Genomic DNA, 15,512 nt, shown 5'->3' on the forward strand with positions numbered 1-15,512 from the left:
GACCCCCCACATGATTGTAAAGTGCTTTGGGTGTACAACAATACGCATTAAAGCACTATATAAATACCTCATTCATTCATTCATTCACAGATAGATTGATAGATTCAAAAAAATTTATGTTTGAAGGCAGATAGAATGATAGATAAATAGAACGATAGATAGATACAACAATAGACAGAAGGATAGATCGATAAATAGATAAATATTCAAATTCACTCATGAATTGAAATGGAGACTATTATTCTAAATTTTGCACAACCCTGCATGGAAAGCAGTATGCTAGTACCCCATTCTGAATATTTTAATACACAAATTGAACATGAATTGAATTCATAACCGCCTCTGCAGTGCAGAATGGGATTCCAGTTGACACTAGCGCCCCCCCATGTGCAAACTAGAAGATTTAAAATGCAAGGGGTTTTGTAAAGCTCAGCACTTTGTGTGTGTGCGTGTATTCCATGCTGACTCTGGTTTCTCTAACCCGTTTCTATTACACTCACTCCGCAAATCCCATTAGATGCCCCTCCTAAACACCACCTCCCACCAGCTGAAATAGAGCCTAAGGCACTTTATACCACCATGGAAGCCCCGCCCTCTGCCACACCCCCTTCTCATATTCTCAGTGAGGACATGCCCCACAAAGCCACACCCCTGGAGGTTAAGTTGCGGGCACTAGTTTGTGTGTGTGCTAGTGTTGTTAGTATGCTATAGAAGCATCTTTCAAACACTTGTTTTGGCAGTCAAAGCACTGTAGCCAAGCCAAGAGCTCAGCGACTCTGCTGCCAGTAAGTCATCTACTCAAACGTACCCCTAGAGGATTGTGGGTAACGGCTCCAAAGCAGTGTGCGCAGTGGGAAATCAATGCTCAATTAGACAGTGTTTTCCCCTGTCAAAATATAGTGACTTTGCATCTTTCATCGCAAAGCAGATTTGGACAGCGTGCGAATATATATAAAACAAAGAACCACCGCACACACACACGCTCATTGATCGAAGTGCGCATACGCACCCGAGGAATGAATACTGCATGACGTTTAATGAGTGAACGAAAACTAGCTCGAGCTCAGATCTGAAAACGTCAAGCTGGCATGAAAAAACGGAGGGGGGAATAAAGCGCTCAGCTGAGATGCGAGACAGAGAAGCTCCTCGGATAGATTTAATAAAGGTGGAGATCTTTGAGATTCCCAGCAGGATACGGTGTACGTGTGTTGATGAAATTACGGCATGGTCGTGGTTTACACACAGGAGTGTCTGTGTACCTCAAACAACACCGATCTGTCGTTTGAGATTAATTGCTTTTTGGTTTGTCTGTTTAACGTCATATGCCACTTTTAATGTGTTTAGGTACTACATACACCCTTGCAACCAAATAGAAGATCACTCAGAAGGGCAGTCACTTTAGTTTGAAACTAGATTCAAATTAAGAATCACATCAATAAAGCACACACATAAATGAAACCAATAATTGCCCTTTAGATGTTTCCATTGCACAGCTGATTCCATGAAATGCAAAGAAATCAAATGGGTAAATGACAATGTGACTGATAGCTAAGCTTAATATTGATGAGTTAAATAAAACAAAAAATTTAAAATATTACACACACACACACACATACACACACATAAATAAGATAATTAAAATTCATTAAAATTTATTTTTTAAATGCCTTTTGATTTTTTTATTACTAACATCATTTATTATTTCCCAAAAATCTCTTATTTTCTAAAACTGGTCTGGCTTGTCATTAAAAGTGCTGCACAAAGCAGAATTTTATCCAAAGGAACTAGTAAAGATAACTGTCAAAAAAGTAGAATGAAGAATGAACACAAAAAAAAGAAGGTAATATGTAATTTAGATTATTTCTTTGAGATGTGACTTCTTGTTGGTTCTTGTTGGTGTTATGTCATTCTGACATAGCAAGATTTTTAAAGCTCTGTAAAGCCTAAGTGACATTTTCTTCTTTTTGATAAACTACAGTTCCCCACAGACATAAACACCAACCCAAGCACCCAGGACAAAACATGTTTCCTGTTGAAAAAGAGAGGACACACCACGGACAAATTAAGAAACAGCACATTGAAGGTATTGTTAGGCCATCAAGAATTTGGCAGACTTCTAGTATTGTGGTAGATGTGGTTTTGGTTACCTTTTCCTAACCTGTTGTTAATATTGAAAAGTAGAGAACACAGAGTATTTTTGTTGTCTATGGTTGCTATAGATGAAGATCATTGTGATTGAGTATAGCGTGAAAGTCCTATGATGAATGTACTGGTTGTTAATTCTGGCTATTCTGCTTAGTGTTCAGTAGCTGTTTGTAAAGCACAATACGGTGTATGTGTTTGTGTGTACATACCAATTTTGTGATTTTCTGAATGATTGCACCCAAGTATTCCCTACACGGCCCCCAGTAGAGGATTCTGGGAAGGGTGAGGAGATTTCTGGAAGGAAAGAGAGGATTTCTGAGAAGCATGAAGAAGAATCTTTTGGGCCAAAGCCAAAATCTGAGGTGTCAATTCCAGAGCCTGTCAAGCCTATATCGGAATTTCATGAGCTAATGCATAAATATCATGTTCATAACTCAATACCAGAATCTCATAAGCCAATACAAAAATCACATGAATCAATAACGCAATATCATGAACCAATACAGAAATCTTATGATCCAATAGTAAAACTTCACAAGCCAGAACCAGAATCTCATGACCCAACAGTAAATCGACATGAGCCAATAGTGAAACTTCATGAGCAAGTGCATAAAACTCATGAGCCAATAGTGAATCATCATGAACCAATAGTTAAACCTCATGAGCTAGTGCATAAAACTCATGAGCCAGCAGTGCACCATCATCAGGCAGTACATAAACCTCATGATCCAATAGTGAGTCCTCAAGATCCAATAGTGAATCCCCACAAGCCGATGGCGAATCCTCATGGCCCAATGCTTAAACCTCATGAGCCAATAGTGAATTCACATGAGCCAGTGCATAAACCTCATGAGCCAATAGTGAATCCTCATGAGCAAATGGTGAAACACCATGAGCCAATGCACAAACCTCATGAGTCAATAGTAAAACCTCATGAGCCAATAGTACATCACCATGAGGCAATACATAAACCTCATGAGCCAGTGCCTCATGAGCCAATAGTACATCATCATGAAGCGATGCATAAACCTCATGATCCAGTAGTGAAAACCCATGATCCAATAGTGAATCCATACAAGCCGATAATGAATCCTCATGAGCCAATAGTGAATCCTCATGGACCAGTAGTACATCATCATGAGGCAATTCATAAACCTCATGATCCAATAGTGAATCCTCACAAGCCAATAGTGAATCCTCATGGGCCAGTAGTACATCATCATGAGGCAATGCATAAACCTCATGATCCAATAGTGAAAACTCATGATCCAATAGTGAATCCTCACAAGCTGATAGTGAATCCTCATGATCCAATGCATAAACCTCATGAGTCAATTGTGAAACCTCATGAGCCAATGCATGAAGCTCATGAACCAGAGAAACCTCATGAGCCAATAGTACATCATCATGAGCCAATGCATAAATCTCATGAGCCAGAGAAACCTCATGAGTCAATAGTACATCATCATGAGCCAATGCATAAATCTCATGAGCCAGAGCTAATGCATAAACCTCATGAGCCAATTGTGAAACCTCATGAGCCGATGGTGGAATCCCATGAGCCAATGCATAAACCTCATGAGTCAATAGTACATCATCAGGAGTCTATGCATAAACCTCATGAGCCAATAGTACATCATCATGAGCCAATGCATGAAGCTCATGAACCAGAGAAACCTCATGAGCCAATAGTACATCATCATGAGCCAATGCATAAATCTCATGAGCCAGAGAAACCTCATGAGTCAATAGTACATCATCATGAGCCAATGCATAAATCTCATGAGCCAGAGCTAATGCATAAACCTCATGAGCCAATAGTGAAACCTCATGAGCCGATGGTGGAATCCCATGAGCCAATGCATAAACCTCATGAGTCAATAGTACATCATCAGGAGTCTATGCATAAACCTCATGAGCCAATAGTACATCATCATGAGCCAATGCATAAACCTCACAAGCCAATGGTGAAACATCATGAGCCAATGCCTCGTGAGCCAGTAGTACATCACCATGAGGCAATGCATAAACCTCATGAGCCAGTAGTGAAACCTCATGAGCCAGTAGTACATCACCATGAGGCAATGCATAAACCTCATGAGCCAGTAGTGAATTCTCATGAGCCAATGCATAAATCTCATGAGCCAATTGTACATCATCATGAGGCAATGCACATACCTCATGAACCAATAGTACATCATCATGAGGCATTGCATAAACCTCATGAGCCAGTAGTGAAACCTCATCAGCCAATAGTGAAACCTCATGAATCAATATTAGAATCTCATGGACACATACCAACACAGCCAAAAAGGGAATCTCATAAACCAGTACCAGAGTCAGAGATAATGCATGGATCTGTGCTGCCAAAAGTAGAGACAGTTTCATCAGTACACATGCCCCATGAATCAGTATCAAAGCATCACATCTCAGGACCAAAACATGAGGATGAAAAGGCAGTACTACAGATACCAAAGGAGTCAGAAGAAGGAAAGACAAAAGAAGCAGCTGTTGGAGGTATGGCTCAGCTGATAGTTTCAAACGGCCTGTAGTACAGAATGTAATACAAACCTGTGGATTGCTCAGTTCTTCTCTTTGCTCGTCTAGACCCACACAAACACTCAGAAGAGCACGGTAAAGGAGAGGGTGAAGTAAAACCCATTCATAAGTGGGAGAGAGAAGATGAAGAGAATAAGAAAGGTATCAATGGTGTGAGGTCAACTAAGAGCACATTGTGTGGCTGGTTAAGTCTATCACTGCATATGCATAGTAGTCATTAGAATCCACATTAGCAAAGAGCTGCATTAGCTTCTGTAGTCTGCCACTTTAGGCTGTATATATAAATACATTATAGTATACATGGTTGGTAGTGATTTTTTGTGCCTGCAAAATGTCTCAAACAATGATTCTGTTCCCCTCCCTTAAACATGTGGATGGATAGCTGGAGATTTGCTTGTCGTAGACTTGATTTGCTTTGCTTGTCGTAGTAGGTTTTCAGAAGAACATATTGTATAGATAAATAAGACTTTTCATTCTCTGAAGCTCTTCTGAAGTTCTTACTATCTGGAGGGCAACAGACTGTACAGCTAAAGGGCATCATATATGACGACTTCAAAGGTGAGAAAGAAATTAAAATGAGCTGAGAAAAGGTGGAAAGAGATTTTTAAGTATTTATCACAGTATTTAAAAGAATGAGTGAATGTTCTAAATAGAAGTCTTTAACATTCTAGATTCTACAACTTGAATTCCGGAAATGTTGGGATGTTTTTTTAATCAGTATAAAATGAGATCTTCAAAGACTTCAAATCACATGATCCAATATTTTATTCACAATAGAACATAAGAGAACATAGAAAATGTTTAAACTGAGAAATTTTACACTTTTATCCACTAAATGAGCTCATTTCAAATTTGATGCCTGCTACAGGTTTCAAAAAAGTTGGCAGGGGGGCAACAAAGGGCTGAAAACGCAAGAAATTTTGAAAATATTCAGCTGGAGGAGCATCTAGCAACTAATTAAGTTAATTGACATCAGGTCTGTAACATGATTAGCTGTGAAAGGGATGTCTCGTAGAGGCAGAGTCTCTCAGAAGTAAATATGGACAGAGGCACTCCAATGTGTGAAATTGTGGAATACTTTAAAAACAACGTTCCTCAGCATCAAATTGTAAAGGCTTCTCATCATCTACAGTGCATAATATTATCCAAATTTTCAGAGAAACTGGAGAAATCTCTGTGCGTAAGGGACAAGGCAGAAGACCTTTGTTGGATGCCCGTGGTCTTCGGGCCTTCAGACGACACTGCAACACTCATCGGCATGATTCTGTCATTGACATTATTAAATGGGCTCAGGAATACTTCCAGAAACCATTGTCGGTAAACACAATCTGCCGTGCCATCTGCAGATGCCAACTAAAGCTCTATCATGCAAAAAGGATGCCATATGTGAACATGGAAGCGCCGTTGTGTCCTGTGGGCCAAGGCTCATTTAAAATGGACTGTTTCAAAGTGGAAAAGTGTTCTATGGTCAGACGAGTCCAAATTTGACCTTCTTATTGGAAATCACGGATGCCGTGTCCTCCGGGCTGAAGAGGAGGGAGACCTTCCAGTATGTCATTAGCATTCAATTCAAAAGTCAGCATCTCTGATGGTATGGGGGTGCATAAGTGTATATGGTATGGGCACCTTGCATGTTTTGGAAGCCACTATGAATGCTGAAAGGTATATAAAGGTTTTAGAGCAACATATGCTCCCCTCCAGATGACGTCTATTTCAGGGAAGGCCTTGTGTATTTCAACAGGACAATGCAAAACCACATACTGCAGCTGTTACAACAAAATGGCTTCGTTGTAGAAGAGTCCGGGTGCTGAATTGACCTGTCTGCAGTCCAGATCTTTCACCTATAGAGAACATTTGGCGCATAATTAAATGGAAAATACGTCAAAGACGCCCACGAACGCTTCAGCAGCTGGAAACCTATATCAGGCAAGAATGGGACCAAATTCCAACACCAAAACTCCAGAAACTCATAACCTTGAAAATTTGATTCCCGTCTCGAGGTCCTTTGCCGATCCCGCCCCCCTCTCACTCCACGCAATGCTTTCCTGTCAGCTCTCTACTGTCCTGTCCCAATAAAGGCAGATAACGCCCATAAATATAACTTAAAATAAAAAAATCTGGAAACTTAAAAAAAAAAAAAAATACTGTATCTTAGTATGTACACCTCCACTTTCTGGAACATTGTATCCATCACGTTGAGGTCCAAGTGCCGTGTAACACTTGGCAGGCACTGGGTCAGACTCTAAAAAAGGAGCGACACCGAATGTGGTTCATTGATGCACTAGACACTGATTGGCTGAGTGACAGAAAGAAACAGACATGAGAGAAAGATACAGGACAGGTGTGAATGGGAACTGGGAGAAACCCAGCAGTTTCACAAAAAAATATCTGCTTCAGAAGACGGAGAAACAGCTGTTTTAAAAAAACATCTGTCATCAGATTTCCCAACATCCCTGGAGCACACACGCACATACAGATGCTTACAAATGCCACACACACACATACACACGTGCATGAGGTGTGGGAAAGACTCCCATAAGAGTGTGTGAGATATCGCCCTGTCAGCAACACACACAAACACCCACACACACATCTTCATCACAGCCGTCAATACTTTGGGCGCAGCAGGAAAGACACAAAGTGAAGCAAAACAGCTCTTCATTGATTCAGCATTGAGTTTGATGTAGTCTGAATGTCATACTCTAACATTCACAACACAAAACTTCCTAGTCCACCCAGAGCATTTAAACTAAACTGCAAAAAATGGAATCATTTTTAAAATCATCATGATTATGATGTCATAAGCTCATTAACATATACCCGCCCACATTTACATTGTATTCAGCAGCTTGACTGACATTTCCATCTCATTTCATCTCATAATCTCCAGGAACCAGATCTTCGCTCTCTTTTAACCCTTCTTTACTTTAAAACGCAAAGTGTTTAAGGTGATATTTCTCTCTCATTGTCAGATTGTGAATGTAACGGACACTCGAATCGCTGCAGTTACATCGACTTCCTGAACATAGTCACGTGTGTGAGCTGCAAACACAACACGCGTGGTCAGAACTGCGAACACTGTCGCATGGGCTTCTACAAAAACACCTCTGCGGAGCCTGATGATGAGAATGTGTGTATCGGTGAGTAACAGTATACATTTTATATCTGAAATGTGCACAAATGTTGTGCAAAATAAATTAAATCACTGGCTCAAGCAATACTGTATCTCAATCAGTATGAATGGCATTATCAATGCCAAGGTCACGGGTTCAATTCCCAGATGCTAGAGCTAATAAAAAAGGTCTTCAATACAACCTGTTGAATTTAAATTTAAGAAATTATGACAGAAATATAGTACCATTTTACATTACAATGTACATCTCAAAGTAATAGATTTTTTTTTATTATTATTTAAACTTCTTTTATGTAGGTTTCTTTTCCAAAAATTTAAAAATAATTTTTCAAATGTTAATTTGCTCACATTTTAAAAGATTAATTAAACTGTTTTTTAAACCTTGATTTGATTACCACCATTTCTGATTATAAATGTGTAAAAAAATCAAGTAATATTAAAACAGAATTTCTGAATAAATAAATAAAAATAAATAAATAATTGGGGGAAAGAAATCACAGGAATCTATTATTGTAAAAAAATGTAACAAACTCTGTTAAAGTTATATGAATTCAATTAATTAGACATGCTTTTTAATAATTAGAATTTGATTAAACCATTCAAACAACATTCAGAAAAAAAATATCATGAAAAACACTGAATTTGGGAAAATGAAAACATTTATAGGGCCCAGAAATGTTTTATTAAAGTTTTGTGTACCTTTTTTTTTTACTTGTTTCTTTCAACTTTTAATAAGTTGTTTTTGAATTGTATAAGTTTCATGATTTCAATTAATTAGACATGTCTTTTGATATGTTTTGAAAATGAAAAAAAAAAAAGAATCCTGAAAAAATATAATTTGTGAAAATATAAAACAGAATTTGAGAAAAATACAACTGATTATCATTGGGCCCTTCTATAAGCTGTTGTACATGACCTTAATAGAATGCAATGTTGCACTTATTTATTGCCGAGTGAACCATACTTGATGAAATTAAATATTTACAATTACAACACACAAAATTACAATATTTAATGCATCCACAAGGCTGTAAAACTAAGGAGAGCAGTGCTATACAATGCACGGTCTATGGTGGCTGATTCATTTTGTCAGTTTTAGACACTAAAAGCAATTCAGCAAAAAAAAAAATGACTCAGATTATGAGCGTTAATCTTTAAAGAGCGCCTGTCCCAGCAGTCAGGAATCTGCATTCAAAAAAAAAAGCCTAAAGGTGACTAATTGAAACAAAAGAGACATACTTGGAGAAAAATACTAAGGACGTAATCAGTAGAAAGTTATACACAGACAACTGAATAAGGGAAGAAAGAAAGAAAAAATGTAAGATGAAACAAAACTGCGCTGGACGCCACGGTTAGCAAAGTTAAACTGCAACATTATCATCCTGGGAGCGTCATATTAGAGATTCCCAGTGGCCCTCAAATAAACTTCCAGAAATAAACCCGGATGTGACAGCTCTTAAATCAGCGCGACGCTGAGAGTACCAGGATGGAGAAGGGAGTCCATCTGCTGCATGAGGAGGCAGGGCGCGGGGTAAATGAAAGCGTGCTGTGAAGTCAGCACAAATGAACTCGCCCTCATCGGGTGTGTGCCAGGTGCCAACATGGCACAGGGTCAACACCAAGATCTCCATGAGGAGAACATTTACCTCATCCTGAGCTCACAATAGCACTGAGTTTACAGTGTCTATTTTCAGGACTTCTCACGGAAGTGCAGTAATTCATTCTAATGCAGTTGGCTGCAGCCCAGTGCAAAATACTGATGTGCATAAAAATATCGGTAGATAGTTTCTAAAAATAAGCAAACATCAAAATGATTAATTTGCAGCTACCTTACACTATAAAATAGATGCAATGCATTAAATTGTATTTTTTTTTGTTACAATTCTCATATTTATTCTTTCTAACAACAAAAAAGCAACTACACAATGCAAAAAAGCTCAAGTATGCACTAAGATGACATTTTTATAAATAACTATAACGGCCTCAGGTGCATGCAAGAAACATCTGTGTCACGTGTGCATAGCAACATTAATGCATGCAGAACTGCCAACATAAAAAAAAACAATTAAATAAGGAAACCACTGAGCCTTTTTGGCACATGCAATGTTTTAAAAGTTCAACCGTTTTCCCCCTAACTAACTCTCTCTTTCTTTTCAGAGTGTAACTGTCATACGATGGGCACGTTGCACGACCGCTGTAATGGTACCGGCTTCTGTCAGTGTAAAGAGGGCACTACAGGAGTCAAATGTGATGACTGTCTACCCGGTTACTATTGGAAACAGGGCTGTTTACGTAAGTACCTCCCTCATTAACCACTTCCTAATCAGACTTCATTCAACTCTCCAATCTAATTAACAAATCAATGTCAAAGTGTGCAATCGCCTCTCCATTCTCCTCAGCCAATTTCAAGTTTAAATCAGATATTAATTGGCTCAGTCCTTTACAAGGCTTTTGTTTCCAAGTCATACGTTTTAACACCGTGGAATTAAAGCGGCGTTAATTCTACTTTTGAATGACAGAGAAAGGAGAAAGATGCTTTAAAGGAATAGTTCACCCAAAAATGAAAATTTGCTCACCTTCAGGCCATACAAGATACAGATGAGTTTGTTTCTTCATGGAAATTTAGAGAAATGTAACATTGCATCACTTTCTCACCAATGGATGCTCTGCAGTGAATGGGTGCCGTCAGAATGAGAGTCCAAACAGCTGATAAAAACATCACAATAATCCACACCACTCCAGTCCATCAGTTAATGTCTTGTGAAGTGAAAAGCTGCGTGTTTGTAAGAAACAAATCCATCATTGAGATGTTTTTAACTGCAAACCATTGCTTCTGTCTATAATCCATAATATTGCTTTCTCCAGTGAAAAAGTCATCTTGTCTGAATCAGAAGAGAAATATACACAGATCAAGCTCTGTTTATAAGCTCTAAACTAATATATTTGGTTCTGAGAGGACAACAGGTGATGAACAAGCGTTATTATGGATCATTTCACTTCACAAGATGTTAACTGTTGGATTTCTGTGGAGTCTGATGGAGTTGTGGATTATTGTGATTGCTTAAAATGTGTAGTCACACCATCTACCAGCAATGTAACATTTGACACTGGGCTACTAGTGACCATTTTACTTTTTGTTTAAAAAAATTACACAGTTTCTGATTCAAACATTGGAATTTGTTCAAAGTTGTATATCACAAAAAAGGGGTGTGGTCTCATAATGAAGAGGGTGAGATTCCTTTGATTTCACAGGAGTCTGACCCCTTATCACGATGCATTAGATATTTACCGCACATCAAAACAGAATATTGGGTTGGGCTATTTGTGTATTCAAATGATGTGCTGCCATGCAGATTCTAAGCAGCCCTTGTTCATTGGAAACTGGTTTATGGGGTAATGATCATATTTGTACCTGGATTCCCATGGTTTTAGAAGTCCTGCGCACAGCGTTTTCCCCGTGATCCATCTTTAAGATGAAACAGGCCCATGGCCAGAACCGCTAGCACTGTGAGAAGGGAAAACAGAGGAGAATCCATTAGGGACACACTTCCGGAGCTGGATTAGTCAAAGTCTTCAAATAGATTAGTTTTGTTCTTTGGTTAAGTGGATCTGCATGCAGCGAGTATTTACTGGCTCTAGTAAATGCAGAGGATGAGGCGTTTGGTTAAATGGAGTACGTTTTTACATAGTTTAGGCAAGTCTTTAAGAACTTTTTGTATTACTATCTTATGACCTTTTCAGTTTTGCAAAAAAAAGACCATTTAACCCTTCACATACAGTCTTTTCCTGGTTTATGTTTAGAACGGCACACTTAAAGCGTAATTAATTATCTGTATTATACACAATACACTGCCTACTATTTTTAAGTCTTTTCATGGGAGTAAATGTGCACTGGGTGTTATTTTTTTCACAATTTGCTTGTTGCAGTTCACTGATTGGTGGAGATTTACCTGTAGAATCATGTAGTTTTTCACTCGGAAATCCACTGAAATTTTTTTTTTAAATACTGTGACATATATTACTTACCATTAATTCTTCACTCTGGAAATGGAAGTCAAGGCGAACATGTTGCACTGTGCGATTCAGTGCTCAGTGTAATGTAGTAGTAGGTCACCCAGGTATTATATGCATAGTGTATACTGCAGAAACAGAAACAGTATATGGTAGTATGCTGTTCTGAACATGGCCATAGTCATCCTCCTCTTTATCGTTTTCTGTCCTTTCTCTCACACACACACTCATTGTTCACTGCTGAGACAGTTTGGGGTCAGGTGTGCAGCACCTGGTCTCATTAGTACCCAGACTTCTGCGACCCATTGTGGCTTTTTAATGACACCAGACGCCATGTTAAATATGACACAGATACAAGCCACTGAGCAAATGATCGTGGCTCTGTGTGTGTGTGAGAGAGGCACTGCACTACACTACCGTACAAAAGTTTGGAATAATTTAGATTTTGATAAGTTTTTGAAAGAAGTCACTTTTGGTCATAAAGGTAAAAATATCACAGATAGAAATTAAGTATTTTTACAACTTAAAAAAACTGTTTTCTATTTAAATATATTTTAAAATGCAATTTATTTCTGTGCTCAAAGCTGAATTTTCAGCATCATTACTCCAGTCTTCAGTGTCACATGATCCTTCAGAAATCATTCTAATATGCTGATATGTTACTCAAGAAACATTTCTGATTATTATCAATGTTGAAAACAGTTGTGCTGCTACATATTTTTGTGGAAATTTTGTTTTAGAATTATTTAATGAATAGAAAGTTCGAAAGAACAGCATTTATTTGAAATAGAAATCTTTTCTAACATTATGAATGTCTTTATTGTGACTTTTGATCAATCGTTCTGGTTGAATAAAAAGGTATTGTATCATGGTTTCTACAAAAAAATAAGTGAAGCAGCACAACTGTTTCAACATTGATAATAATCAGAAATGCTTCTTGAGCAGCAAATCAGCATATTAGAATGATTTCTGAAGGGTAATGTGACGCTGAAGACTAAAAATAATAAATTACATTTTAAAATAGAAAATAGCTCTTTTTATAAATTGTAATAATATTTCACAATATTACTGTATTTTTGATCAAATAAATGCAGAGAATTAAAAAAATATGAATTATTTCAAACTAGTCTAAGAAAAACAGGGTGAATTTGCTTTAACATAACATAACTTGTACATAACTTTTTCTCCACAGCGAACGTGTGTGACGATGAGTTACTCTTGTGCCAGAACGGGGGGACGTGCGTTCAGAATCAGCGCTGCAGCTGTCCGCCGGACTTTAAGGGTGTTTTGTGCCAACAGTCGCGCTGCGACGGAGGCAAAAAGTGTAACGGTGCCAGTGCACTCACACTGAGCCTGGCACTTCTGCTCTGCCCGCTCCTCGCCACCCTGCTGGGCCCCGCCGCCTCCTGAGAGAACCCTGCTTCCCCACCAGCGGGCCCCGAGAGGGCCAGATGCTCAGCATCGCCCTCTACAGGGTGCAGAACGCCCTGCAGGACAACAAGAACGAGAAACAAAGACTCTGGAAGAGCTGGAAATCAGTAGAATGTGCGCCTCATATATACGCTGAGGACGAATAATACCAAAAACACATACATTACACACACAATATCAACAAGAAGTGAGCTTCTTGTGCAATAGCTGCAAAATGTAATACAAACCGCACTTCCTTCACTCTGATTGGTCAATGTAGGGGGCGTGTCCTCAGTGATCAGAGACTGTACGATGTTTTCAGGAAAGATCCGGCTTAACGTTGTTGTTTTTACACTCCCTCATTCAGATGTATGTAACGAGCGCTCACTGTTATTCGCTAAAAAGCAAAGATTATGATATTATTATCCTGACTATTAAGATTTTAGGCACTGTACTGCTGGTTGTTATAGGAATGTCTGTCGCCACAGTTAGAGATCATTGATATTTACGAAGTATCGGGGACACGAACACGCTATTCAACTCGCAAAAGAAGATATCTAATCAAATGGAATTATTATAAACCCACATTATTTGACTATTTTTGGTAGAGAATATTTTTGCTTTGGATCTATATACGAGGCAAAAGATTTTATTACACTGTAAACTTTACAGCACACTATAGTACGAGAATCTAAGGTAGAGTTTACACTGTCAGGTATTACAGAGGATGAATTTACGCACTAAATGTACCAAGCAGAATTTATTAGATGGCAAACTCAACTGAAATGTATGGGATGGGGTTTATTACACTTTATGCTGAACAGATTTACAAAACTAAAAGAATTGAATGAAATTTTATTACAGTAAATGTGACTGTTACTTGGCCATGTTTGAGTTGTTTCTGTGTGGATCATTTCTTCAGCACCACATAAAATCAGATTTCATAACAATAACTTTAAAAACATTATTCCAATTTTAATGAAGTTTAACTTTTAAAAACTAAATATGCTTGTGTTGTAATTTAAAAAATATTACTGTAAATGGGAATAAAAGGTTTTCTTTGCTATAAAAGGGAAGTAAAAACCTAAAATTATTAACAGTAATGGCAATAAAGAGTGTTAATGTACATGAGGGTGTAACTGAGTACTTTTTTAATATCGGTATGTTCTGATATTGTCCTACAGATTAGAGTAATTTCATCAAACAGCTAATAATACCATAAAATACTCACTGGTGTTTATGCTGGTGTTTTCCCTCCAGGATGATGTCATTTCCTATTGGATGATGTCATTAAGGAAATGGCTTTTGTTAGTTAAAAGCATTTTACAAAAGATTACGAGTATAGGAAGTGATACTGGAGGAAAAAGTACAAACCGATAATTTATTACAAATTAAACAAATATGATTTTATTTGAAAAAGGGGGAAGAAATAATTGATAGTTAATAATTGATTAAGAAAAATTGCAACATGCACTTAAACCAACAGGTAAAATAATTTTAAATTCACTTAATTAATTATTGCAACTACAAAAGCTAATATGTTAACTAATATGATTTCCATCATTCAATAATTGTGAGTTTATTATTTTATCCAGTATATTAAGGGGTCTTATATACTGTATAATTGGTAACAAACGAAACCAGTATTTTCAAGAAAATGCATTTTGTTTGTAATAATTTGATTTAAAAAGGCCTGGAATATTTCTTAATTAATTGTCAGGTTATCATTTTACACATTAGTAAAGAACGGGCAATGACCAAAATTGCAGCATGCACTTAAACCAACAAACAAAATGATTTAAAATTCATTTCATTATCATATTCTGACTACAGAAGCTACCTAATATGATTTCTATCTGCAAAAATGTTATTTCATCCACTATATTAAGACAGCATGGTACGAGTGACCCAATCAAATCTTCTACTGGCTCTTATATAACAGTCGTAGAGCAACCCAGAGAGAGTTTTATATTTACTTTGGTCTATGCAGTCACCAGCTTTATGAAATATGTGAAAATGACACCCGAGCCAGAGAGACAACAAACAGGATGCTGCTCCAATAATGTAAAATTACTAAAAAAGCAAGATTCCAGGCCTTGCTGACCCGGCATCTTTCTGGCGAGAGAAAAATGCTGCGTCACGTCACAGCAGCAGTGTCCTGCACCTGAGAGGATCAAGCTTTTACCCTAGTCAGCGGCCATTGATTACCTTCCTCAGAACATCAATAGTGCACACAGGAAGGATACGTCAAGAT

General features: G+C 37.8%; 1 protein-coding gene across 1 annotated transcript in view; it reads left to right on the forward strand.

Moving 5' to 3' along the window:
- The window catches only part of LOC306862930 (netrin-G2-like), a 60,348-nt gene extending 46,199 nt beyond the window's left edge, over positions 1-14,149 (forward strand). Inside the window, exons 6-8 of the mRNA XM_079406042.1 lie at positions 7,677-7,844; positions 9,995-10,129; positions 13,041-14,149. Coding sequence (XP_079262168.1) covers positions 7,677-7,844; positions 9,995-10,129; positions 13,041-13,258 — 521 coding nt within the window. The 3' untranslated portion in view covers positions 13,259-14,149. The remainder of the gene's footprint in view (positions 1-7,676; positions 7,845-9,994; positions 10,130-13,040) is intronic.
- Positions 14,150-15,512: the final 1,363 nt, after the last annotated feature.

This window comes from Barbus barbus (genome assembly GCF_936440315.1).
Source record: "Barbus barbus genome assembly, chromosome: 43".
In the NCBI taxonomy this organism is placed as follows: domain Eukaryota; kingdom Metazoa; phylum Chordata; class Actinopteri; order Cypriniformes; family Cyprinidae; genus Barbus; species Barbus barbus.